Source organism: Salmo salar, chromosome 16, assembly GCF_965601325.2.
Source record: "Salmo salar chromosome 16, fSalSal1, whole genome shotgun sequence".
NCBI lineage: Eukaryota > Metazoa > Chordata > Actinopteri > Salmoniformes > Salmonidae > Salmo > Salmo salar.
This window is the reverse complement of record NC_138306.1, coordinates 27891602-27918995: the sequence shown is the minus strand read 5'-3', so window position 1 is coordinate 27918995 and position 27394 is coordinate 27891602. Positions and strand designations below refer to the sequence as shown.

The 27394-nt window shown below is 42.6% G+C and overlaps 1 protein-coding gene and 1 long non-coding RNA gene across 2 annotated transcripts in view; one reads left to right on the top strand and one right to left on the bottom strand.

Annotated features, from left to right (window-relative positions):
- The window catches only part of LOC106597893 (uncharacterized), a 42014-nt gene extending 15090 nt beyond the window's left edge, over positions 1 to 26924 (bottom strand). The window contains exons 1-17 of the mRNA XM_082963253.1: positions 26729 to 26924; positions 26492 to 26536; positions 24991 to 25239; positions 24613 to 24663; positions 22679 to 24470; positions 22317 to 22490; positions 21988 to 22161; positions 21727 to 21900; positions 21248 to 21424; positions 20929 to 21102; positions 20637 to 20810; positions 13798 to 13971; positions 13541 to 13711; positions 13240 to 13413; positions 12890 to 13063; positions 12609 to 12779; positions 1096 to 1136 (exon numbers count right to left, since the gene is read on the bottom strand). Coding sequence (XP_082819379.1) covers positions 1096 to 1136; positions 12609 to 12779; positions 12890 to 13063; positions 13240 to 13413; positions 13541 to 13711; positions 13798 to 13971; positions 20637 to 20810; positions 20929 to 21102; positions 21248 to 21424; positions 21727 to 21900; positions 21988 to 22161; positions 22317 to 22490; positions 22679 to 24470; positions 24613 to 24663; positions 24991 to 25239; positions 26492 to 26522 — 4075 coding nt within the window. The 5' untranslated portion in view covers positions 26523 to 26536; positions 26729 to 26924. The remainder of the gene's footprint in view (positions 1 to 1095; positions 1137 to 12608; positions 12780 to 12889; positions 13064 to 13239; positions 13414 to 13540; positions 13712 to 13797; positions 13972 to 20636; positions 20811 to 20928; positions 21103 to 21247; positions 21425 to 21726; positions 21901 to 21987; positions 22162 to 22316; positions 22491 to 22678; positions 24471 to 24612; positions 24664 to 24990; positions 25240 to 26491; positions 26537 to 26728) is intronic.
- Positions 1582 to 5422, top strand: LOC123727806 (uncharacterized). The gene is made up of 2 exons (XR_006759722.2): positions 1582 to 2477; positions 3733 to 5422. It is a non-coding gene; the product is annotated as an uncharacterized LOC123727806 (long non-coding RNA).
- Positions 26925 to 27394: the final 470 nt, after the last annotated feature.

The window sequence follows — 27394 nt, the reverse complement described above, 5'->3', positions numbered from 1 at the left end:
TATCTGGTATGGTCTCTGTGATTGACATTGCAGGGCATCATTCCTGACAGTTTATAACAACTGTGGTCCCCCGGGAACTCTACCCTGGCGGTTGGTAATAGAGGGGAGGTATGTCCTGCGACGTTGGCTCCCTCTGCTGGGAGTACACGGGCTGGGCACCCTGACACGCATGGCTCCAAGTGGAGGTAATACGGGAAAGTGCCAACCAGCCGTGGAGGCACATAAAAGGAGCATTGTGGGGGAGAACAGAGGGACCGACACAGAGCAGATGCTGAGAAGAGCCGAGCCAAACCTACGTGATTTCGTTGTTATGTGTATTTTATTGCCTAGTAAAGCCGTGTTTGCTGACTAGAACCTCCCTGTCTCTGTGTTAATCTCTGTACACTCAACCCAACACCCCACGGTTTACTGCACAACGTTAATCTTTAAGGACAATCATTGCTTTGATTTTGTACAAAACATGGTAGCATTTAACTGTATTTACAATGTATAGACGTATTCTTACAGCTAACCCAAGATAGTTCATATGGGCTATTTAAAATGGAAATCGTTGTCATGTTGTGGGAAAAAGAGGCAAGGTGGGCATAGCCAAGCTCCACTCAGAGCTAGCAATATCCTATTGGCATATTTTAACATGCATTTGCATATTTACTTCAGGGAACGCCTACTCTCTGTATGAGTTTGTACGCCAGAACTTGAAACTACCGTTGCACTCCTTCTAAATAACATTATTTCTAGAGAGTTTGGCAATGACCCAAGTCTAAAAAATTTGTGCACTCTGTTCATAACACATTCTAGTTTTGGGAACGGCAAATTGTGTCGCGATCCGATGTTTCATTTATGAGAAAATAAGCAGAATGTCAACCCAGTTTTATCGTGCTGCATCTTCTCCCTCTGCTTTGCCGCTGGACTTCCTCTCTTTATCAAATAGCGAAAGTGAAATCTTTTCCCTTTGTCTTTTCCCATATACCATTCTTGGAGAAACATGATAAAATCATTCAATATTTGGATAAATGTTATGTCCTTTGCCATATGAAAATAGTTCAGTATCATTTGTGAGTTAAGAGTTGATCACAAAGCCAGTATGTCACATACCATCTGAAATCAAGGCTGCAGACTCAGCCATGCTAGTAGTTTAACCTGGGGAGAGAGAAAGATACATTTTCTTCATCCTCTTTAGCTGTGCTACCAGGACTATTCAACACGGCCCTCAAGTACTGCAGTCATCTGCAGTTTCACAAAGGCTACTCTGTCAGCATGCATAGCTCAACATTGTTAAAACATGGGAAACTGTCCAAAAGCCTTCCGTGTTAAATTAGGCTATTTCCTTACCGTAGTCCCAGGATGTGAGATTTGGAAGCTAAATCGTGTCTGTCTATGGATATCTCCTTGAATGTAAATCTGTTATGCAATGAAACAGTACACCGTCTGTGACTGTATCCAAAATGGCTGCTTAAGTAGTGTTTCTTTTTCTCCAGTCATTTGTTTCTGTTGCCCCTCCCCGTTCAGAAGTTCAGATGCAGGGTGTGTAAATCGAGATAAAGGCTGACTGCTGAAAAGCTGAAGTCAGCCAACCAGTTTTGGAGTATGCCGTTGAAATGATGCTAAGATTTGCCTTCCCCCCTCTTTTGGACATGATCTTACTGTCAGTAATGTAAGAATTTGTAAGATTTTCTACTTAGTGTGCCTCTAACATGCACCAAGCTAACAAACGTTATTACCATGAATTGCAGCTATTACACATGTTTTCCACTAACCAACTAGTTATGTCTCAATGCAGCTTACACAAGCAAACTGATGTTTCCACTTGCAGCACATAACAGGAACTGGCCCAACCACAAGCCTACGGGGGCCCCATCTCGTGATAACAGCAACAGTGTCTGGCATGCTCGACCCTGTGAAAACAGGAACACACACACACACATATATGCCATAGCTTATCCAAGGCACTCACACCCAGATTTAGAGCTTTGATAGAAACTCAACATCATCAGAACATTGCGCAAGATCGCAGGAAGACGCATGAACAGATGGAGCCAATCGACGGTGACAACACCTGGACCTGAGCCAACCAGAGGACCAGGACTTCAAGACTCAACCTACTTTCTGTGTTGTATAAAACATGTAAACAAACTGTTTTAGGGGCTCTCTTCCGCTGGCTCCCTCAGAGCTACTGGAACGAGTCCGTGCACGCTGTACCAAATATCTTCACTCTGAATAAACTATCGCTTGTCATATAATTTAGCGCCTTGTCCGAATCAGTCCTTGACCGACTCTCCCTTCTACTCATTCCATTTACCAACAGAAACTTGGTAGCAGAGGATGGTTCACTAAACAATTGAACCAGACTGGTTGGAGTGGATGAGAGAGGGCGAATTGAGGCAAGGACGGTTCGTGGAGGACGGGTGAAATTACGGGGGAGGACAACCATTCTACTCAACTCGGGAAACTGATCACCTGGCCAGCTTAAAACAAAGGTAAGCAAAACCTGTTAAATCAAACTTTGCATATTGTCGAATAGATATATCTAAATTTTGATCAGTGGTACCGAGTATGGGTAAGAATTCTTGTTTAAATTTATGCATGAAATGACAATGTGATAGTGAAGTAAGGATATCGGGTCAAAATTTTGTGTTGACGTTAGATACGTCCTGGGGTTAGAGACGCCAGTATTATGTGTTGACGTTAGATACGTCCTGGGGTTAGAGACGCCAGTATTATGTGTTGACGTTAGATACGTCCTGGGGTTAGAGACGCCAGTATTTTGTGTTGACGTTAGATACGTCCTGGGGTTAGAGACGCCAGTATTTTGTGTTGACGTTAGATACGTCCTGGGGTTAGATACGCCAGTATTTTGTGTTGACGTTAGATACGTCCTGGGGTTAGATACGCCAGTATTTTGTGTTGACGTTAGATACGTCCTGGGGTTAGATACGCCAGTATTTAGGATGCACTATTCCATATAGTTCGGCTGTGACCGATGAGGAATAGACTCAATTTGGACAAAAATTATTCCATATAGTTCGGCTGTGACCGATGAGGAATAGACAAAATACATGTTAAGAAGTGTTTAAACTGATGTAACTGATAAAATGTATGTGTAAAAATGTTAAATTGATGTAATATGTTGAATAACTGTGGAAATGTATGAGAGTGAGGGTAAATTGCATGCTCCATAACGTCTGCCTCTAACAATTAACACCACATAAATTCTGAATGCACGAGGGAGGAGCTCTGAGCTAAGGCAGAGTAATTGTCTCCAAGGATACATCGCTGAAATAACTTCCAGTGACGGGCTAAGTGTAGTCAGATAGTCTAACATATATACTGATATCACATCCACACCGAAATTAATTAAATATGGCGATCCCTAATACTCCTAAACTGAAATTTAATGATTTTCTGGATCAGAAAATGCAGGACAGGTCAGGGGGAAAAGAACAGTGGAAGTCGATAAAGAAGGTTAGGGAGGGGTTGAAGTTGAAGTGGACGCAGGCAGGTTATCTAGGAGGGGGGCCAACGACTAGGGTCCAGTTGAGCACGATGGAGAGTGGGTTGAGAGAGGCAGTGCAGGAAGCCAGAGACGGGGAGGTAGAGAAGAACAAGAGTCATTTGTTTAAAAAGGAAGGGTTATGCCAGGCCCACCAAGAGAGGGAGGTCATATGCCCCCTCTTGATGTGCACCAGATAGGTATGACAGACTATGTGAGGAAATTGACGGAATTGTCTGCAGCTCTCTCCAAACAGATACACCGTGTCCAAGAGGGGGAGCTGTCGGGAGAGCCGGAACCACCAAGGGTAAAAGTTGGTGACTGGGTAAGGATCAAGGTCCACAAGAGAAAGTGGCAGGATCCCAGGTGGACTGGACCGTACGAAGTGAAGGAGGTTACTTCACACTCAGTCCAGGTCAAAGGTAAATCAGGCGCACCTTGGCACCACCTGACACATTGCACACCAGCCCCAACCCCTTCCAGAACTTTGACTGAAACCAGGGCCGACTTAAGCGCCCTTAATTCGACCCCAACCACTGATCCAGTAGACGAGGGAAATGGGGCCACAGCCCCCTTTTCCACGTCCTAAGGCGTCTAGCCCAGGGAAGGGGTACCTTACTCCCTGGGAGCGGCTGGGGATATCAGCTCCCCTGTTTGTTATTTTTATAATAATTACTGGAGTATCCTTAGGAAATCTCACATGGCTGGTGCAACAACCCACCAACCACAGGATCCACAAACGCTCCACTGACTACACTGACAAACCATGCACTCCAACACAGCAATCACGGTGAAGGACAACATTTCATCTCCTGAGGCAGCGCCTAGGAAGGATGGAGCATGGGGTCCGGTTTGGCTACCTCCCCGCCAACTGTGGATGATACCATCCAGATAGCTACCGGTATCTCCGGGTCCTCTAACAACTGGCTCCTGTTGGCTGAGGAAACTGGGAAGGCAACCCGACGCGATAGCCGAAGGGGAGAGGGAGGACTATGATGATCTGGGAAGTGGGGACGAATCTGCGTACCATGGTGTGGGGGACTCAGACGTCTAACTTTATGTCACGTCTCGGTTGAGACGTGAAGAGAGGGAATCTAAAACTTTTTCCCTAAGAAAAAGTTCCCTTATATTGGCCATGGGCTTCATTGTTTCTGTCACGCCTCAGAAAAGTTACCTTATACTGGGCATTAAATGAATGTTGGCTCTCCTCAATGTGAAGGTTTTAAGTTCCCGGGTGATAACGAGCCCACCTGGTACAATAGTTTAGACTGGGAAGAGCCTGAGGGTTTTTACTTATAGCTGCTTATGTCACGTCTCTTTGGAGACGTGAAGAGAGGGATTTGTAAGAATTTGTAAGATTTTCTACTTAGTGTGCCTCTAACATGCACCAAGCTAACAAACGTTATTACCATGAATTGCAGCTATTACACATGTTTTCCACTAACCAACTAGTTATGTCTCAATGCAGCTTACACAAGCAAACTGATGTTTCCACTTGCAGCACATAACAGGAACTGGCCCAACCACAAGCCTACGGGGGCCCCATCTCGTGATAACAGCAACAGTGTCTGGCATGCTCGACCCTGTGAAAACAGGAACACACACACACACATATATGCCATAGCTTATCCAAGGCACTCACACCCAGATTTAGAGCTTTGATAGAAACTCAACATCATCAGAACATTGCGCAAGATCGCAGGAAGACGCATGAACAGATGGAGCCAATCGACGGTGACAACACCTGGACCTGAGCCAACCAGAGGACCAGGACTTCAAGACTCAACCTACTTTCTGTGTTGTATAAAACATGTAAACAAACTGTTTTAGGGGCTCTCTTCCGCTGGCTCCCTCAGAGCTACTGGAACGAGTCCGTGCACGCTGTACCAAATATCTTCACTCTGAATAAACTATCGCTTGTCATATAATTTAGCGCCTTGTCCGAATCAGTCCTTGACCGACTCTCCCTTCTACTCATTCCATTTACCAACAGTAAGCTCATTGTCAAATAAAATAAAATAAAATAAAATGTTATTCGTCACATGCTCCGAATACAAGAGGTGTAGACCTTACAGCAATATGCTTACGTACAAGCCCTTAACCAACAATGCAGTTCAATAAATAGAGTATTTAGTAAATTAACTAAAGTAAAACATTTTTTAAATAACACAAGAAAATTACATAACAATAACGAGGCTATATACAGGGGGTACCGGTACCGAGTCAATGTACCTGGGTACAGGTTAGTCGAGGTAATTTGTAAAGTCACTTTGCATAGATAATTAACAGCAAGTAGCAGCAGTGTAAAAACAAAGCCTGGGGGGTCAATGTAAATAGCCCATGTGGCCATTTGATTAATTGTTCAGCAATCTTATGGCTTGAGGGTAGAAGCTGTTAAGGAGCCTTTTGGTCCTAGATTTGGCACTCCGGTACTGAATGCCGTGCGGTAGCAGAGAGAACAGTCTATGACTTGGGTGATGGAGTCTTTAAACATTTTTGGGGCCTTCCTCTGACATCGCCTAGTATATAGGTCCTGGATGTCAGGAAGCTTGGCTCCATGATGTACTGGGCCTTACACACTACCATCTGTAGCGCCCTACGGTCACATGCTGACCAGTCCGCTCGTGTGCGTCTGCGTGCGCCATCGCGCGCATTTTGATTTTTGTCTCCCCACACCAGAGGTGATCAGGAAACGCAGGTTGAAATATCAAAGCAAACTCTGAACCAATTATATTAATTTGGGGACAGGTCAAAAAGCATTAAACATTTATGGCAATTTAGCTAGATAGCTAGCTTGCTGTTGCTAGCTAATTTGTCCTGGGATATAAACATTGGGTTGTTATTTTACCTGAAATTCACAAGGTCCTCTAATCCAACAATTTATCCACAGATAAAACGGTAAACCAAATTAGTTTCTCATCATCTCTCCACTTTCCTTCAGGCTTCTTTTTCTTCTTTAGACTTTATATGGCGGTTGGCAACCAACTTTACGGCGCATTACTACAACTGACTGGAGTGTGGACCTCATATTTCAATCACCCACGTGGGTATATGCTCCTACAAACTAATGAGGAGATGGCACGTGGGTGTATGCTTCTAAAAACCAATGAGGAGGTTTGAGAGGCAGGACTTGCAGGCGTTGAGCGTCACAAATATAACAAAGTTTGACGTGAGCTGTGTGGCCAGCTTGTCAGATGCCGAGCAGTTGCCATACCAGGCGGTGTGCAACCGGTCAGGATGCTCTCAATGGTGCAGCTGTAGAACTCTTTGAGGATCTGGGGACCCATGCCAAATCTTTTCAGTCTCCTGAGGGCGAAAAGGTGTTGTTGTGCCCTCTTTACAGCTGTTTTGGTGTGTTTGGACCATGATAGTTCATTGGTGATGTGGACACCAAGGAACTTGAAACTCTCGACCCGCTCCACTTCAGCCCTGTCGACGATAATGGAGGCCTGTTCGGCCCTTTTGTTTCTATAGTCCACGATCAATCTTGCTCACATTGAGGGAGAGGTTGTTGTCCTGGCACCACACTGCCAGGTCTCTGACCTCCTTATAGTCTGTCTCATCGTTGTCGGTAATCAGGCCTACCACTGTTGTGTCGTCAGAATACTTAATGATGGCGTTGTAGTCGTGTTTGCCCACGCAGTCGTGGGTGAACAGGGAGTACAGGAGGGGACTAATCACGCACCCTGAGGGGCCCCTGTGTTGAGGATCAGCATGGCAGATGTGTTGTCGCCTACTCTTACCACCTGGGGGCGGCCCGTCAGGTTGTCCAGGACACAGTTGCAGAGGGAGGTGTTCAGTCCCAGGGTCCTTAGCTTAGTGATGAGCTTTGTGGGAACTATAGTGTTGAACGCTGAGCTGTAGTCAATGAGCAGCATTTTCACATAGGTGTTTATTTTGTCCAGGTGGGAAAGGGCAGTGTGGAGTGCAATTGAGATTGCGTCATCTGTGGATCTGTTGGGGCGGTATGCGAATTGGAGTGGGTCTAGGGTTTACAGTGGTGTTGATGTGAGTCATGACCAGCCAAATTGACTGTGAATGATTCTGTCGTTTGATTGGTTTGTTTCCAAATGTCATTGGGTCCATGATGTACTGCCAATCTGGAAGTTTCCAAAACTCACAGAAATGTTTACAGCTTCAGTTTAAACTAAGTGTAAGTTTAGGGGTCAACAAGATTGACCTACATATGGCCAATGCTATAACCAGTACATTTTTAGATTAACCTTTTTAAATGTATTTTTTCTCAAGCGCAGCCAATGTGATAAGACAACTCGCGACTGGATCAAGATGTTATGAGTGCCTGTTATTGCAAAATGTGATATGTAAACAACGCTCCAGTGGGAGGAGCTAGGCATGTTGACGTTTGAGCACTGGGACACATATTATTATTGAGACAGGTCTTTCATTTTTCCACGATGGTTCTGTGTAGTTAATTTAGTCTATGACTAAGTAAAATATGTTTGAGTAGCGAACAGGGAAACAACAGATTCCAGACAGTTCTCAATATAATATTTTTTTTCCTGAGGGGGGTGTTGTTTACCTGCATTCTTTGGATGTTTTACTGACCAACTACAGTGCTTGAAATACATTGTGATTCTTTACACCAATGCAATGCTTACACCAATCCATGAGTAGAGAGATGGACCATCGGTATGCAGCCATCAGGGGACTTCAGTGACAGGCGGGATGCATCCCAAATGGCACCCTATTCCCAATAGATATTGCACTCATTTTAACCATGGCCCACTGGGCTTCGGTCAAAGTAGAACATTATATAGGGTGCCTTTAGGGACACATTAGTCTGCAGATAGTCATTGTGATTGATTAGTTGCATTGCAGTTGTGTGTGGTTTTGTTGCCATCAAGCCTCATCTATTCTTGGTATGGAAAAACTGATGACGAAATGCCTAAAACTTTACGAAATCATTTGGGAAAGAAGTCACACTTCCAGTTCGCATGAACCTTTAAGTTACTGTCCAACACAGATACAATGGTCACATCAGACTGTACAAAAGCATACATTAATTCTCAATGTCTTAACCTGTCTGGGCTAGGGGGCAGTATTTTCACGGCCGGATAAAAAAGGTACCCGATTTAAACTGGTTACTACTCTTGCCCAGAAACGAGAATATGCATATTATTAGTAGATTCGGATAGAAAACACTCCGAAGTTTCTAAAACTGTTTGAATGGTGTCTGTGAGTATAACAGAACTCATATGGCAGGCAAAAACCTGAGAAAATTCCAAGCAGGAAGTGGCCTGTGTGACAATTTGTAGTTCTCCTTTTGCTTTTCTATCAAAACTACAGGATCTGTGGGGTTACGTGACACTTTCAAAGGCTTCCATTGACTCTCTAAAGCCTTCTGAAACCAGATTGAGGCATCTCCTGTCTCTGGGCAGAGTATATCAACTCAGTTTGTCAGTGGTCTGCCTGGTGACTAAGAGATTGGAAATGCGCATTCACGAGACCACGCCATTTTTTATTTTCCTTTTTGAATGAATACACTATTGTCCGGTTGGAATATTATCGCTATTTTACGAGAAAAATACCATAAAAATTGATTTTAAACAGCGTTTCACATGCTTCTAAGTACGGTAATGGAACATTTAGATTTTTTTTGTCTTGATATGCGCTTGCGCGTTACCCTTTGGATAGTGACCTGAACGCACAAACAAAACTGAGGTATTTTGACATAACTACGGATTATTTGGAACAAAAACAACATTTCTTGTCGAAGTAGCAGTCCTGGGAGTGCATTCTGACGAAGAACAGCAAAGGTAATAAAATGTTTCTAATACTAATTCTGAGTTTAGTGTGCCCCGAACTTGGCGGGTGTCAAATTAGCTAGCCATGATGGCTGAGCTATGTACTCAGAATATTGCAAAATGTGCTTTCGCCGAAAAGCTATTTTAAAATCTGACATAGCAATTGCATAAAGGAGTTATGTATCTATAATTCTTAAAATAATTGTTATGTATTTTGTCAATGTTTATCATGAGTAATTTTGTAAATTCACCGGAAGTTTTTGCTGGGAATGCATGTTCTGAACATCACACGCCAATGTAAAAAGCTGTTTTTGGATATAAATATGAACTTGATTGAAAAAAACATACATGTATTGTATAACATAATGTCCTAGGAGTGTCATCTGATGAAGATCATCAAAGGTTAGTGCTGCATTTAGCTGTGTTTTGGGTTTTTGTGACATATATGCTTGCTTGGAAAATGGCTGTGTGGTTATTTGTGTCTATGTACTCTCCTAACATAATCTAATGTTTTGCTTTCGCTGTAAAGCCTTTTTGAAATCGGACAATGTGGTTAGATTAACGAGAGTCTTATCTTTCAAATGGTGTAAAATAGTCGTATGTTTGAAATATTGAAATTATTGCATTGAAACTGCCAAAGGTCCAAAAGTATACAGAATGGTGTCGTCTGCGTAGAGGTGGATCAGAGAATCACCAGCAGCGGGAGCGACATCATTGATGTATACAGAGAAGAGAGTCGACCCGAGAATTGAACCCTGTGGCACCCCCATAGAGACTGCCAGAGGTCCGGACTGGCATTCTCTATGGGGGTGCCACAGGGTTCAATTTCTTTAAATTACGGATTGCCTCTTATCCGCTTGTTGTCCTCTTACGCCATAGTTTGTAAAAAAAAAATGTTGGACCCACAAAGATTTACATGTTAAAATCGCCACTGCAGCTGTATACTTTTGAGTAACATATCAGAGAGACCGAGGGGTAAAACGAGTGTAATTTGTAATAGTGAAATAGTGTAGTCTGTGAATCACTTTGTATTGAATAAGTTGGTGTTGGGAGTTTATAGAAAAGTATTGTCAGTTAGTGGGGGGGGGGGGGGGGGGGGGCATGGTTATGGCAAATAGGAGTACAGACAGAGGTCTCCGGAAGACCGAATGTTTTCCTTATTTGATAAAAAAATTTTATGATTTTTTTTTGCATGAAGTTGTTGGCAGTAATACCTGTAGGGGATTTAGTTGATGAAAAGAGAAGTGCTGGAAGAAAGGTGTTGTGTATTATCTTGTTCAATAGCGAGCCATGAATTGGTGGAGGGATCTACCACGCCAGGGTATGCATCCTGCCAATAAACTCTGGCTTCCATCCTAACCACAGTAACCTACGCCTGCGTGAGCTTCAAATGTTCCGTCTCCTTGACTACAACAGTCTGGTCCGGCCTGTTTGTGAGACCTCACTTTTCACTATCTTATGCAAGACTGTGTTAGCCCACTGAGGTAATGCCTAGGCATCCCCGGTTGACACTGTCTATGTTGTCACTACCTGTTTCAAAATGTTTTTCCCATGATGTGCCCACTGAACACGACCCTGGTATAGATGATGTCACTAGGCTGGTTATTGTGTTGTTACAGTATCTGGCCACTGGAGGGCTGGCAATGGAAGTTCAGAAGAAACCCAACAAACTCAATGTGAGTATATATAGTTGTATTTATTTTTTATATAACCTTTATTTAACTAGGCATATATCACAAGTGCTTTATTCAATGAGCGATCTGATTAATCAAAAAATGTATGATATATTTTAGAATTTATTATCCTAATTTTGAAGTCTCACCCTAGTGAATCTTTTGTGTTGTTCGCCACAGTTAGTAGTGAGTCGCTAAATTCATTGCTTCTGTGATTGTGAAGTGTTTCACCATTTGTTATTTTAAGTTAAGTAGTTATGCTCACTGTTCTGTTAACGTGTTGAACAGCTGACCACACTGATAGGCCTGAACATATTCAGCCTACTGCTGGGGTGCTGTGCTCTGCTGGCCTACAGCCTCATTCCTACACAGGCTACAGCACTCTACACAGACCAACAGGTGTGTTGTACTGTCTGTGTATGTGCGTGTGTCTCTATCTCTGTGTATAACCCCCTCCTTTCTTTTTCTCCCTCCGTCGTCTCCCTCAGCGTGCGGGTGTGTACATAGTCAAGGGCAGCTCTATCATGTTCACAGTAGTGTCTGCTGGCCTCTGTCTAGACTCTCTTCCTGTTCTGGAGAGGTCTACGACGGTACAGCGGCCCCCCACACTCAGACCTACAACCATCTAGCACAGGCAAGATCAAATGCACGCAAATGTCAGCACACGCACACACACACACACAGCAGCATATACACATATACAAACACTAGCACATACGCATGGACGCACATATGCACCTGGCCGAATACACACTCACACAATCAAATACATATTGACATGGTCACATATCTAGCTGCACTGGACTTACTATACAAACAGTCTCTTTTTCACAGGGCCCGGATGAGGACACTAATGAGGCCCCTAATGGAAACAGGAGAATAAAGCCTTTAAACCAGCAGACCTGTGTGTGTGTGTGTGTGTGCGCGCGCATGTACGTCAAACTATCTTAAGATATTCATTTGATGAGGATGTCTAAGAATATGCACAATGATGTACCATTCTAACATTGTATTTTATTCCTATGACATTAAATAGAACATTGACAATCAATCCCCTTATACAATGTGTATAAAACCTTGTAAATATGTACACATATATCCAGGAAAATACATACGCCTATATATTTTTCAAAGATCAGTACTGTACTGCATACAAATGCATTATATTTGTAAAGTAGGTGTTGAGCGTCTTCAAAATGATAAAGCATAATCAAAAAGTGTATTAATCTCACTTGTTTTTAATGCTACGCTGCATCTGTTTGGTCTATTTGGTCTACACACAGCATGTTTTCAGTTCAGTGGTTTCAAGAACGGTTGAGCACTGTGTCCACGTCACTTCTTGACTGTCTCTTCAGAATGCGGCTGATTACTATGTCCTGTACGAAGATGGCTCTTTCACATTGGGACCAATCTAAAAAAAGAAAGGATTTTGCAGAACAATAATGAGTCGTATGTATACAGGAGAGCTAAATACAGGATCATCGGAAAGAAACATACGGTGTAATAAAGAGTGCAACACAAGCTCTTTATCATTTTACTGTGCCACTATTAAGGTATATTTGTTTTCAGTCACCTTGCATTATCAATGAAACTCAATGACTTGCAATATTAACAAACACAAACACATATTGAATGACATTTGTGATACTCTTGACACTATACCACAACTATACCACTCACCCCACTTTCTCTAGTTTACAGTGTGGATCCTTCTGCAGTGCTTTGAGCAAGGCTTTTCCACGCCCATACCTGTTCTGGTTCAGATCGAGCTCTGTCAGGTGGAAGGGGTTGGAGCTTAGAGCTGAGGCCAGAGCAACACAGCCATCCTCTTTGAACTTACAGTTTGCTACCCTACAGGAAGAGAATCCAGTTATTCCATGTCAGATCAAAAATGATTGTATAAAACTTTTCAGTATAAAGCCCAAATCTGCATTGGCTAAGGCTAAGCCATGTAAACCTACTTCAGTGTCTCCAGTTTACACTGTGTTTTCTTCAGTCCAGCTGAGAGTAGCTGTACTCCTGAATCATATAGGTTATTGTCACTCAGGTTCAGGTTTTTCAGACTACAGGAGTTTGAGCTGAGAGCAGTGGCCAGTGCTGCACAGCAATTCTCGGTGAGGTTACAGTTATGCAGACTGGAGGGAAAACAAAAAACACTGAAACTTAGGATGACAACTGTAATATGATAGGAATGACTTTCTAGTTTGTATAATACATCTATAACCATAGCGTTAAATAAATCAAACCCACAACATGGAATAAGCAAATTGCAGTGATTGTAATGTCACAAAGGTTTGTCATGATTAATCACGTCAAAATCTCCAGTTTACAACAGGGATCCACTAGCACAGCAAAGAGCAGATTCATTCCTGGGTCTCCTGGAGAATTGGAACTCAGGTCAAGAGCTTTCAGGTGAGAGGGATTTAACCTCAGCGCTGTGGCCAGAGAAGCACAGCCTTCTTCTTTCATACCACAATTACAGAGCCTGCAGAGGATGAAAGTAATTCACTTAGCCATTTCTGAAATTCAATTCAAAGGTTGAGAAAATCTAAAATAAGACAAATAATTGGTGACTTTAAAATCAATAAAAATGGTTCAATTAAATCCAATACCTCAGAATCATCAGTTTACAGTGAGGATTGCCTAATCCTGCAGAGAGCATCATCACTCCTGAATTCCCCAGATAATTGTGATTCAGGTCCAGCTCTCTCAGACTTGAGGTTGAGCTGAGAGCTGCTGCCATTGCCTCACAGCATTCCCAACTCAGTTTACAACAAAACAGGCTGGTAAAAATGTCAACAGATAATGAGAAACAGAATTCTCTCTTAACCACAGTAATTAGTTAAACACTGCCGATTATAAAACTCACCTCAGTTTCTCCAGTTTACAGCATGGATCCTTCAGTCCAGCACAGAGCAGCTTCACTCCTGAGTCTCCTCCATACGTCCTGGTCAGGTCCAGCTCTCTCAGGTGTGAGGGGTTTGATTTCAGGGCTGAAGCCAGAGAAACAAATGCTTCCTCTGAAATGTAACAGTCTGTAAGCCTGCAGAAAGAAATATAATGTTATAACGTCAAAGGAGTGGCTGCATTGCTGAATTCTCTGGAATGCTCTTCCCGATAGGAAAAAAGGTTTCTGTGCATGTGCCGGATTTTCTATACACAGATTCAAATAAAATAAAATAGTATGTCACATTTGCCGAATACAACAGGTATTACCGTGAAATGCTTACTTACAAGCCCTTAACCAAGAATGCAGTTCAAGAAATATAATTAAGAAAATATTTACTCAATAAACGAAAGTAAAAATAAAAATGAACACAATAAAATAACAATAGCGAGGGTATATACAGGGAGTACCGGTACCAAGTCAATGTGCGGGGGTACAGGTTAGTCAAGGTAATTTGAACACGTAGGTAAAGGTAAAGTGATTATGCATTGATAATAAACAGCGAGTAGCAGCAGAGTTAAAACAAAGGGGGGGGGGGGGGGGGGTATCAATGTAAATAGTCTGTGTGGCCATTTGATTAATTGTTCAGCGGTCTTATGTCTTGGGGGTAGAAGCTGTTAAGGGCCTTTTGGACAAAGACTTGTCGCTCTGGTGCCGGTTGTCGTGCGGTAGCAGAGGGAACAGTCCATGACTTGGGTGACTGGAGTCTTTGACCATTTTTTGGGCCTTCCTCTCACACCACCTAGTATACAGGTCCTGCATGGCAGGAAGCTTGGCCCCAGTGATGTACTGGGCCATATGCAATGCCCTCTGTAGCGCCTTACGGTCAGACACCGAGCAGTTGCCATACCAGGCGGTGAGAATACTCGATGGTGCAGCTGTAGAACATTTTGAGGATCTGGGGACCCATGCCAAATCTTTTCAGTCTCCTGAGGGGGAAAAGGCGAGTTGTGGACACCAAGGAACTTGAAACTCTTGACCCGCTCCACTACAGCCCCATCGCTGTGAATGGGGACGTGTTCGGCAGTCCTTTTCCTGTAGTCCACGATCAGCTCCATTGTTGTCCTGTCTCTGTCCTCCTCCCTATAGGCTGTCTCATCATTGTCGGTGATCAGGTCTACCACTGTTGTGTTGTCAGCGAACTTAATGATGGTGATGGAGTCGTGCTTGACCACGCAGTCGTGGGTGAACAGGGAGTACAGGAGTGTACTAAGGATGCACGCCTGAGGGGATGATGGTGTTGATGTGAGTCATGACCAGCCTTTGAAAGCACTTCATGGCTACCCACGTGAGTGCTACGGGGCGGTAGTCATTTAAGCAGGCTACCTTCGCTTTCTTGGGCACAGGGACTATGGTGGTCTGCTTGAAACATGTACAGTTGAAGTCGGAAGTTTGCATATACTTAGGTTGGAGTCATTAAAACAGTTTTTCAACCACTCCACAAATTTTTTGTTAACAAACTATAGTTTTGACAAGTGGGATAAGACATCGACTTTGTTCATGACCAAGTAATTTTTACAACAGTTGTTTACAGACAGATTATTTGACTTATAATTCACTGTATCACAATTCCAGTGGGTCAGAAGTTTACATACACTAAGTTGACTGTGCCTTTAAACAGCTTGGAAAACTCCAGAAAAAGATGTCATGGCTTTAGAAGGTTCTGATAGGCTAATTGATATCATTTGAGTCAATTGGAGGTGTACCTGTGGATGTAGTTCAAGGCCTACCTTCAAACTCAGTGTCTTTTTGCTTGATATCATGGGAAAATCTAAAGAAATCAGCCAAGACCTCAGAAAACAAATTGCAGACCTCCACAAGTCTGGTTCATCCTTGGGAGCAATTTCCAAATGCCTGAAGGTACCACATTCATCTGTACAAACAATAGTACGGAAGTATAAACACCATGGGACCACGCAGCCATCATACCACTCAGGATGTAGAGACGTACTTTGGTGCAAAAAGTGCAAATCAATCCCAGAACAACAGCAAAGGACCTTGTGAAGATGCTGGAGGAAACAGGAACAAAAGTATCTATATCCACAGTAAAACGAGTCCTATATTGACATAACCTGAAAGGCCGCTCAGCAAGGAAGTAGCCACTGCTCCAAAACCGCCATAAAAAAGCCAGACTACGGTTTGCAACTGGACATGGGGACAAAGATCATACTTTTTGGAGAAATGTCCTCTGGTCTGATGAAACAAAAATAGAACTGTTGGCCAAAATGACCATCGTTATGTTTGGAGGGAAAAGGGGGAGGCTTGCAAGCCGAAGAACAACATCCCAACCGTGAAAGCACGGGGGTGGCAGCATCATGTTGTGGGGGTGCTTTGCTGCAGGAGGGACTGGTGCACTTCACAAAATAGAGCAACATCAAGACATCAGTCAGTAAGTTAAAGCTTGGTCGCAAATGGGTCTTCCAAATGGACAATAAACCCAAGCATACTTCCAAAGTTGTGGCAAAATGGCTTAAGGACAACAAAGTCAAGGTATTGGAGTGGCCATCACAAAGCCCTGACCTCAATCCTATAGAACATTTATGCAGAACTGAAAAAGCGTGTACGAGCAAGGAGGCCTACAAACCTGACTCAGTTACACAAGCTCTGTCAGGAGGAATGGGCCAAAATTCACCCAACTTATTGTGGGAAACTTGTGGAAGGCTCCCCAAAATGTTTGACCCAAGTTAAACAATTTAAAGGAAATGCGACCAAATACTAATTGAGTGTATGTAAACTTCAGACCCACTGGGAATGTGATAAAAGAAATAAAAGCTGAAATAAATCATTCTCTCTACTATTATTCTGACATTTCACATTCTTAAAATAAAGTGGTGAGACTAACTGACCTAAGACTGGGAATTTTTACTCAGATTAAATGTCAGGAATTATGAAAAACTGAGTTTAAATGTATTTGGCTAAGTTGAATGTAAACTTCTGACTTCAACTGTAGGTATTACAGAAAATGTCAGTGAAGACACTTGTCAGTTGGTCTGCGCATGCTCTGAGTACACGTCTTGATAATCTGTCTGGCCCTGCAGCCTTGTGAACGTTGACCTGTTTAAAGGTCTTGCTCACATCGGCTACGGAGAGCTTAATCACACAGTCGTCCGGAACAGCGGGTGCTCTCATGCATGCTTCAGTGTTGCTTGCCTCGAAGCAACAATAAAAGGCATTTAGTCCGTCTGTTAGGCTCACATCACTGGGCAGCTCGCGGATGGGTTTTCGCCTGTAGTCTGTAATAGTTTGCAAGCCCTGCCACATCTGACGAGCGTCAGATCCGGTGTAGTAGGAGTCAATCTTAGTCCTATAATGACAGTTTACCTGTTTGATGGTTCGTCTGAGGGCATAGCGGGATTTCTTATAAGCGTCCGGATTAGTGTCCCTCTCCTTGAAAGGAGCAGCTCTAGCATTTAGCTCGGTATGGATGTTGCCTGTAATCCAAGGTTGGGATACGTACGTACGTTCACTGTGGGGATGACGTCGTCGATGCAGTTATGGATGAAGCCGGTGACTGAGGTGGTATTCTCCTCAATGCCATTGGATGAATCCTGGAACATATTCCAGTCTGTGCTAGCAAAACAGTCCTGTAGTGAAGCATCCGCTTCATCTGACCAATTCCGTATTGAGCGTGTCACTGGTACTTCCCGCTTTAGTTTTTGCTTGTAAGCTGGAATCAGGAGGATAGAATTATGGTCAGATTTGCCAAATGGAGGGCGAGGGGGAGAGTTTTGTATGCGTCTCTGTGTGTGGTGTAAAGGTGGTCTAGAGTTTTTTCCCCTCTGGTTGCACATGTGACATGCTGGTAGAAATGAGGTAAAAAGGATTTAAGTTTGCGTGCATTAACCTCTTGTCGTTCGCCTAGGATAGGGGGCGCTACAGCGATTTTTGAAAAAAAAAAGCGCCCATTTTAAACGGCCTCCTACTCAAACTCAGAAGCTAGGATATGCATATAATTAATACTTGTGGATAGAAAACACCCTAAAGTTTCTAAAACTGTTTGAATGGTGTCTGTGAGTATAACAGAACTCATATGGCAGTCAAAACCCCGAGACCGATCGTAACAGGAAGTGGAATTCTGAATTGCGGACTCAACTTCATCAGTTTGCCTGTAAATCACACAGTGAGCAATGGTTCATTGAGCATTTCCTATTGCTTCCACTAGATGTCCCCAGTCTTTACAAAGTGATTTGAGCCTTCTACTGTGAAAACTGAATGAATGAGACGCAGTGGAACGTGGTCACACGGAGAGGGCCATCACCATTTTGACGCCGGCGCCCCTGGCTACCCTCCCCTTTCGAAACGTTTTGAAACACAATGCAATCGTCCCCCTTGAATCTTATTGGAGCTCTGGTTGAAAAAGGCCCTAAAGATTTACGTTATACAACGTTTGACATGTTTGAACGAACCTAAATAAAAAAAAATGCATTTTTTCAAAAGTGGAGTCCCGCGCACGACAGAACTTTTGGTGCAGCCTTCAGAACGCGCTAACAAGAACAAGCTATTGGAACATAAAGGATTAACTTTTTCGAACGAAAATACATTTGTTGTGGACCTGGGATTCCTAGAAGTGCTTTCTGATGAAGATAATCAAAGGTAAGGGATTATTGACAATAGTATACAAGACTAGATTTGATATGCGATTGTTCCAAGATGGCGCTGACCTGTAACGGTAGCCTATTTTCTGAGTATCGCAAAGTGTGATTACCCAGTAAAGTTATTTTTAAATCTGGCATTACAGGTGCTTTCAAGAGATATTCATCTATAAATCTTAGAATGACAATATTACATTTTAAAAATGTTTTCGAATAGTAATTTAGTAAATTGTAGCGCTGTTTCACCGGATGCATTTGAGGGGAAATAGTTAGTCAACGTTACGCGCCGATGTAAAATGCTGTTTTTATATATAAATATGAACTTTATCGAACAACAGAATGCATGTATTGTGTAACATGATGTCCTAGGGGTGTCATCTGATGAAGATTGTCAAAGGTTAGTGCTGCATTTAGCTGTTTTTTGGTTATTTGTGATGCATGTGGTTGGTCGGAAAATGGCTACTTTTACGATATACTCCTCTAACATAATCTAATGTTTTGCTTTTGCTGTAAAGCCTTTTTGAAATCGGACAACGTCGTTCGATTCAGGAGAGGTGCATCTATAAAAACGATATAACATAGTCCTATATTTGAAAAAATAAAAAATAAATCGTTATGCTAATGGCGATAGGATTTTTCTCTGGATCTCACATATGGGACGGAGCCCGACCAGGGGTTAAAGTCCCCGGCCACTAGGAGTGCCACTTCTGGATGAACATTTTCTTGTTTGCTTATGGCCTTATACAGCTTGTTGAGTGCGGTCCTAGTTCCAGCATTGGTTTGTGGTGGTAAATAGACGGCTAAGAAAAATAGATGAAAACTCTTGGTAGATAGTGTGGTCTACAACTTAACATGAGGTACTCTTTCTCAGGCGAGCAATACCGCAAGACTTCTGTTATGGGACATTTTAATTGTATGTGTCCACATAACTGAGTATGTGACTAACCTTGTGAAACTGTACTATTATAATCTCCTGTTTTTCTGAGTATAACTGGGTTGCAAACCAGCTTGCTCCTATGTCCTTGTATAGATAAAAGGAGAACTGAAATTCCTCAAAAGAACAGGGAACTGTAGAGATTTGTGCTTATCACCCAATGTTTCGGAATTCAGAATGTCTGCACTGCACTGCACAGTGTAACTATGTTATTCTCCTGAGCTCAGAAAAATATAGAATCTTAGTTTGACTTGGACTCCAGCAAATCCTTAAATTATAATATCCACCACACTTCCTTAATATTAGACATTGAGCACCAGCAGTTATTGACAAATAAACACAGAACATCTACGTTCTGTCTTGAGGATGCATGGAAAACCCAGCCAACTGCATATTATCTGTGTCGTCATTCAGCCACGACTCGGTGAAACACAAGATGTTACAGTTTAATGTCCCGTTGGTAGGATAGTCTTGAAAGGAGCTGATCCAGGTCATTTTCCAGTGATTGCACGTTGGCCAATAGAACGGATGGTAGAGACGGGTTACCCACTCGCTGATGAATTCCCATAAGGCACCCCAATCTCCGCCCCCTGTACCTCCGTCTTTTTTTCACATGAGTGGCGGGGATTTGGGCCTGGTCTCGGAGAAACAGTATATCCTTTGCGTGGACTCATTAAAGAAAAACACTTTGTCCAGTTCGAGGTAATTAATTGCTGTTCTGCTTTTCAGAAGCTATTTTGGGTCATAAGAGATTGTAGCAGCAACCTTATGTACAAAATAAGTTAGAAACAATGCGAAATAACACAATAGCACAGTTGGTTAGGAGCCCGAAAACAGTGGCCATCCCCTTCGGGGGCATTTTCTTTGGTCAGGCATTTTTGTCTGGTATAGCCTATAAATTTCGACATGTTGCACAAAAGACACGATCGACATGTTGTACAACAAACTTCTTTGTCTGTGGGCTATTACAACCTAAGCTCAACACAGACAGGCAGTCTAAATAGCGATTTAATGGTCGTAACACATGCATAGACTCTAATTTGGTTCTTTAGCTCTGAGGAAGATGCTTCCAGTGGTGCTGGATGAGGAAGAACAGGGCAATTAACTTCAGTCACGCAGCCTCATCCTAATTTTAAACGCATAGCTTAGAGCCACAGAACTTCACAGTTTGACTCTTTCCAAATATAATAAGGAATTATATGAATGAAGTATTGTTGTAAGTCGTATAACTGTACCTCAGTGTCTTGATTTCACAGTGTGGGTCCTCCAGTAAAGCAGAGAGCAGCTTCACTCCTGAGTCTCCTAGGATATTGTTACTCAGGTCCAGCTGTCTCAGGTGTGTGGGGTTTGACCTCAGAGCTGAAACTAGGGAACAGCAACCGTCCCCGTGGACACGACAGAATGACAGCCTGCACAAAGGAAGGGAAGAGGCCTTCACTCCATCTTGATACCAGCTGTGACAGTAACTTTAGCTAAAAATCTAAACCCCTTTCCTGTTTAGTTACAAATTGTTACAAAAAGACTAACCTCAATTTCAATAGTTCACAACCTGGATGCTCCAGTGCAGCAGAGAGAAGCTTTGCTCCTGTATCTCCTGCTTTATTGCTGCTCAGGTCCAGCTGTCTCAGGTGTGAAGGGTTGGACTTCAGAGCAGAGGCTAGTGAAGAAAAGCCTTCTTCTGTGACTCCACAGGTTTCAAGCCTTCAGATAAGAGAGGGATATGTTTTTTCTGTTTCAGCTGAGTCTGTACAGTTTGAGTGTCAACCATCAGTATCTCAACTATCTGAAACTCAGATGGTGTCTCCAGGAACAAGATTTAACAACACTATTCTTTATCAGCACTTGCCTCAGTGACTCCAGATTACAAAGTGGATTCCCCAGTGCAGCAGAAAGATTGGCCACTCCTGCATCCTGCAGGTTATGATTGTAGCTCAAGTCCAGTTCCCTCAGGTGTGAGGGGTTTGACCTCAGAGCTGAAGCCAGAGAAGCACAGCCTTTCTCTTCGATTTCACAGTTTGACAGCCTGCAGAGAAGTAGAAAAGAGTTCCACTCTTTCAGCATACATACCGAAGAGCTGAGAAGCTACACAATAATTTGTTTTACTCAACATGTCTACCACAACCAAGTTTATCGTGTTTAATAACAGAAAGGGTCATGTACAGAAATCAATCAATTATAATTAATGAAAAGGCTTAAAATAAAGAGAATCTTAGACTGAGTCATTCATTCTGCTTTGTGAAATATCATCTTCTGTAATTATTTAAAAGAGATTTTTTTACAATGTTTACAATTTATGAAATACAAACGATTAAACATAATTATCACCTCAGCGTTTCTAGGTTACAATTGGTGCTTCTCAGTCCAGCAGAGAGCAGCTCCAGCCCAATACTGTGCAGGTCATTGCGACTAAGATCCAACTCTCTCAGACTTGAAGAGCTTGAGCACAGAGCTGAGGCCAGGGCTTCACAACATGTCCCAGTTAAGCTGCACTCAAACAGACTGAAAAAAGAACATTGGTCCTGTATATTTAATCAAATATTACTCTAAAGTTAACAACGTAACCTGTTGAGTGGAGAGAATACTTACCTCAGTGTCTCCAATTTACAGTGTTGAACCTCCAGCGCAGCAGAGAGCTGCTTCACTCCTGAATCTCCTAGGTTATTGGAACTCAGATCCAGCTCTCTCAGGTGTGATGGGTTTGACCTCAGAGCTGAAGCCAGAGAAGCACAGCCTTCCTCTTGGACTTTACAGCCTGACAGCCTGCAGATAAGTACAAAGGGTTTTACTCTTTCAGGACACACAACAAATAGCTGAGAAGTTACACAATAATTTGTTTTACGAGACAGAATTAATAAATTGGATATAGATGTGTTACCTAAATAACAATAATATCATGTAATAGTCATAATACTCACTTCAGTGTTTCCAATTTACAGAGTGGATTGCCCAGTCCAAGACAGAGCAGTTCCACCCCTGAATCAGTCAGGCCATTGTGACTCAGGTCCAGCTTTCTCAAACTTGAGGTACATGATCCGAAAGACAAGGCCAGATTCTCACAACATCTCCAAGTGATATTGCAAGAATTCATCCTTGGGGAAATAAGGAACATTTGAAAATACCACTCTGTTTTAGTCCAGTGTTTCTCAACTTTAGTCCATAGCCCAGCCCAGGTTTGTATGTTTTGAACATGTATCTGAATCTGAGATAGGACTACCTGTCACTTGTTGAATGTTTATGGGAAGTAGAGGGAGGGAGAGACAAAAAGCAGAGTACTTACAGAGCCGTTTTAGAGGCTTTGATCACTGGCAACAGCCTCATAACGCCTTCGTCTGATCTGACAAATTTATTCAGCTCAAATACATCCAGCTCCTCATCTGAGGACAACATAACAAAGGCCAGAGCAGACCAATGAGAATATGAGAGTTCAACCTCCGAAACACCTCCTGACTTCAAGTAGATTTGGATTTCCTCCACCAGAGAATTGTCGTTCAGCTCATTCAGACAGTGAAACAGGTTGATGCACCTCTCTGGAGAGGGATTTTTCCTGATCCTGTCCTTAATGAAGTCGACTGTGCCCTTGTTGCTCTGTGAGCTGCCTTCTGTCTGTGTCAGTAGGCCTCGAAGGAGTGTCTGGTTGGACTTCAGTGAGAGGCCAAGAAGAAAGCGCAGGAACAGGTCCAGGTGTCCACTCTGACTCGTTAAGGCCTTATCCACTGCGCTCTTGTAGATGTTGTCAGGACGAATTTCTTCATACAAGACAATTCCAGTTGAGGAGGATGGTAGTTGGGGTGTTATAACATCCTCATTGTTGTCTTCAAATGAAAGAAACACATACAAAGCAGCAATGAACTCCTGAAGGCTCAGATGAACAAAGCTGTAGACCACCTCCTGGAACATACACTCTTCTCTTAACATCTGTGTGAACACTCCTGAGCACAAAGAAGCTTGTCTGATATCAATGCCAAACTCTTTCAGATCTTTCTCATAGAAGATCAGGTTGCCTTTTTCAAGATGTTCAAAGGCCAGTTTTCCAAGTTTCATAATGATCTCTTTATCCCAGTGGAGATTTGTGTCAGGGTCTTCATGATACTTCCTCATTGTCTGTATTATTTGGAAGATCAGAAACTGTAAGAACATTTGTGTCAGAGTCTTGGGCAAGTCTCCACTTTCTGCTTTACTCAACAGTTTCTCTAGAACAGTGGCTGAGATCCAACAGAACACTGGTATGTGGCACATGATGTCAAGGCTCCTTGATGACTTTATATGTGCAATGATTCTTTCAGCTAGTTTCTCATCACTGACTGTCTTCATGAAGTATTTCTCCTTCTGTTCATCCCTAAACCCTCGTACCTCAGTCACCTGGTCAACACACTCAGGAGGGATCCGATTGGTAGCTGCTGGTCGTGAAGTTATCCAGAGAAGAGCAGAAGGAAGCAGATTCCCCTTTATGAGGTTTGTCAGAAGTACATCCACTGTGGTTGACTTTGTGACATTACAGCAGATCTCATTTCTGTTGAAATTCAGAGGAAGTTGACACTCATCCAACCCATCAAAGATAAACAACACTTTGACTTTTTTAAAGTTGGAAAGTCCTGATTCTTTGATGTCGTCAAAAAAATCATGAAGTAGGTCAATCAAACTGAGCGTCTTTTCCTTCATCAAATTCAGCTCCCGAAAAGGAATTGGAAATATGAATTGTATATCCTGATTAGCATCTCTATCAATCCAGTCCAGAATGAATTTCTGCACTGAGACTGTCTTTCCAATGCCAGCGACTCCCTTTGTGAGTACAGTTCTGATAGTCATGTCCTGTCCAGGTAAGGGTTTAAAGATGTCGTTGCACTTGATTGGTATCTCTTGTGTCGCTGGTCTTCTTAATACTGCCTCAATTTTCATCACCTCATGTTCTTTGTCGACCTCACCACTTCCACCCTCTGTGATGAAGAGCTCTGTGTAGATCTTATTTAGGAGTGTAGGACGTCCTTGTGTAGCTATTCCTGGAAATATTCTTTCAAATGTTCTCTTCAGGTACGATTTCAATTCTGTTTGGCACATTTCAATATTCTCATCTGAAAAATAATAACATTGGTGAATAACGCAAAACATATTTGTTCGTTTTAAACAATTTTAACACAGGTCACAGTTTAATCTTGTAGGAAGTCAGTCAATCAAGTGTTGATGATCGCGAAGCCAATATTTCATGTAATTTACCTTTGTCTTTAGAATTCAGAGTTGTGCTGACATGGACTGCAGAGGGTTCACCTGGGATGAGAGAGCAACAGATCATTAATAGTAACCAATGCCTTCTCATCAGTGTTTTTGTTTTTTGGTGTGGATGTAGAGAGACTCAGCATTGTTTACCATTGCCTGTAGTGTCTTAATTGATGCATAATCAACTGATCCTTACATATGGTAAGCATTATCCTAACCCGCAGCAATGACATTGCATCTGGGCTGAGCTGCGATTGAGGTACTGTCTTTGATTTAACTCATGGGACAGTGATGAATAGCAAACGTGTAAAAAGCCAAGATATCCCAACTTTATACATTGTATTTCTGCAGCACACAGAGGGAGATAGATTATCTTACCTAGATCTTGGACTAGTTGAGGTTGTTGTTCCAGTAGAATCCTGTAAAAGGCTGATTTCACCTTTACCCCTCCAGAATTCAGGGCCTCATACAGCAGTCTCATTTGTTCCTGGCTGGTCCTGGTAGCATGGATATTAGAGTACACCTCCTCATGGATCAGGCACCTCTGGAGTAGGTCATCTGCTATGGGCATCACTATGATAATCCTCTGAATGAGCTCAGCCCTGTGCTTATCCACAAACTGGGCATCTGGGAGTGATGTTAGATATGAGAGATGCAAAGTTATCAAGCCAAGTTATCACATCATCTCTGTGAACCTGCTCCTAAGTGGGTAGGACTAGGAGGGAAGCTTTAAAGATTAGAATATCACGTTTCACAAATATGACTTTACAAACATCTGTCAACGTATCTGGTATGGTCTCTGTGATTGACATTGCAGGGCATCATTCCTGACAGTTTATAACAACTGTGGTCCCCCGGGAACTCTACCCTGGCGGTTGGTAATAGAGGGGAGGTATGTCCTGCGACGTTGGCTCCCTCTGCTGGGAGTACACGGGCTGGGCACCCTGACACGCATGGCTCCAAGTGGAGGTAATACGGGAAAGTGCCAACCAGCCGTGGAGGCACATAAAAGGAGCATTGTGGGGGAGAACAGAGGGACCGACACAGAGCAGATGCTGAGAAGAGCCGAGCCAAACCTACGTGATTTCGTTGTTATGTGTATTTTATTGCCTAGTAAAGCCGTGTTTGCTGACTAGAACCTCCCTGTCTCTGTGTTAATCTCTGTACACTCAACCCAACACCCCACGGTTTACTGCACAACGTTAATCTTTAAGGACAATCATTGCTTTGATTTTGTACAAAACATGGTAGCATTTAACTGTATTTACAATGTATAGACGTATTCTTACAGCTAACCCAAGATAGTTCATATGGGCTATTTAAAATGGAAATCGTTGTCATGTTGTGGGAAAAAGAGGCAAGGTGGGCATAGCCAAGCTCCACTCAGAGCTAGCAATATCCTATTGGCATATTTTAACATGCATTTGCATATTTACTTCAGGGAACGCCTACTCTCTGTATGAGTTTGTACGCCAGAACTTGAAACTACCGTTGCACTCCTTCTAAATAACATTATTTCTAGAGAGTTTGGCAATGACCCAAGTCTAAAAAATTTGTGCACTCTGTTCATAACACATTCTAGTTTTGGGAACGGCAAATTGTGTCGCGATCCGATGTTTCATTTATGAGAAAATAAGCAGAATGTCAACCCAGTTTTATCGTGCTGCATCTTCTCCCTCTGCTTTGCCGCTGGACTTCCTCTCTTTATCAAATAGCGAAAGTGAAATCTTTTCCCTTTGTCTTTTCCCATATACCATTCTTGGAGAAACATGATAAAATCATTCAATATTTGGATAAATGTTATGTCCTTTGCCATATGAAAATAGTTCAGTATCATTTGTGAGTTAAGAGTTGATCACAAAGCCAGTATGTCACATACCATCTGAAATCAAGGCTGCAGACTCAGCCATGCTAGTAGTTTAACCTGGGGAGAGAGAAAGATACATTTTCTTCATCCTCTTTAGCTGTGCTACCAGGACTATTCAACACGGCCCTCAAGTACTGCAGTCATCTGCAGTTTCACAAAGGCTACTCTGTCAGCATGCATAGCTCAACATTGTTAAAACATGGGAAACTGTCCAAAAGCCTTCCGTGTTAAATTAGGCTATTTCCTTACCGTAGTCCCAGGATGTGAGATTTGGAAGCTAAATCGTGTCTGTCTATGGATATCTCCTTGAATGTAAATCTGTTATGCAATGAAACAGTACACCGTCTGTGACTGTATCCAAAATGGCTGCTTAAGTAGTGTTTCTTTTTCTCCAGTCATTTGTTTCTGTTGCCCCTCCCCGTTCAGAAGTTCAGATGCAGGGTGTGTAAATCGAGATAAAGGCTGACTGCTGAAAAGCTGAAGTCAGCCAACCAGTTTTGGAGTATGCCGTTGAAATGATGCTAAGATTTGCCTTCCCCCCTCTTTTGGACATGATCTTACTGTCAGTAAGCTCATTGTCAAATAAAATAAAATAAAATAAAATGTTATTCGTCACATGCTCCGAATACAAGAGGTGTAGACCTTACAGCAATATGCTTACGTACAAGCCCTTAACCAACAATGCAGTTCAATAAATAGAGTATTTAGTAAATTAACTAAAGTAAAACATTTTTTAAATAACACAAGAAAATTACATAACAATAACGAGGCTATATACAGGGGGTACCGGTACCGAGTCAATGTACCTGGGTACAGGTTAGTCGAGGTAATTTGTAAAGTCACTTTGCATAGATAATTAACAGCAAGTAGCAGCAGTGTAAAAACAAAGCCTGGGGGGTCAATGTAAATAGCCCA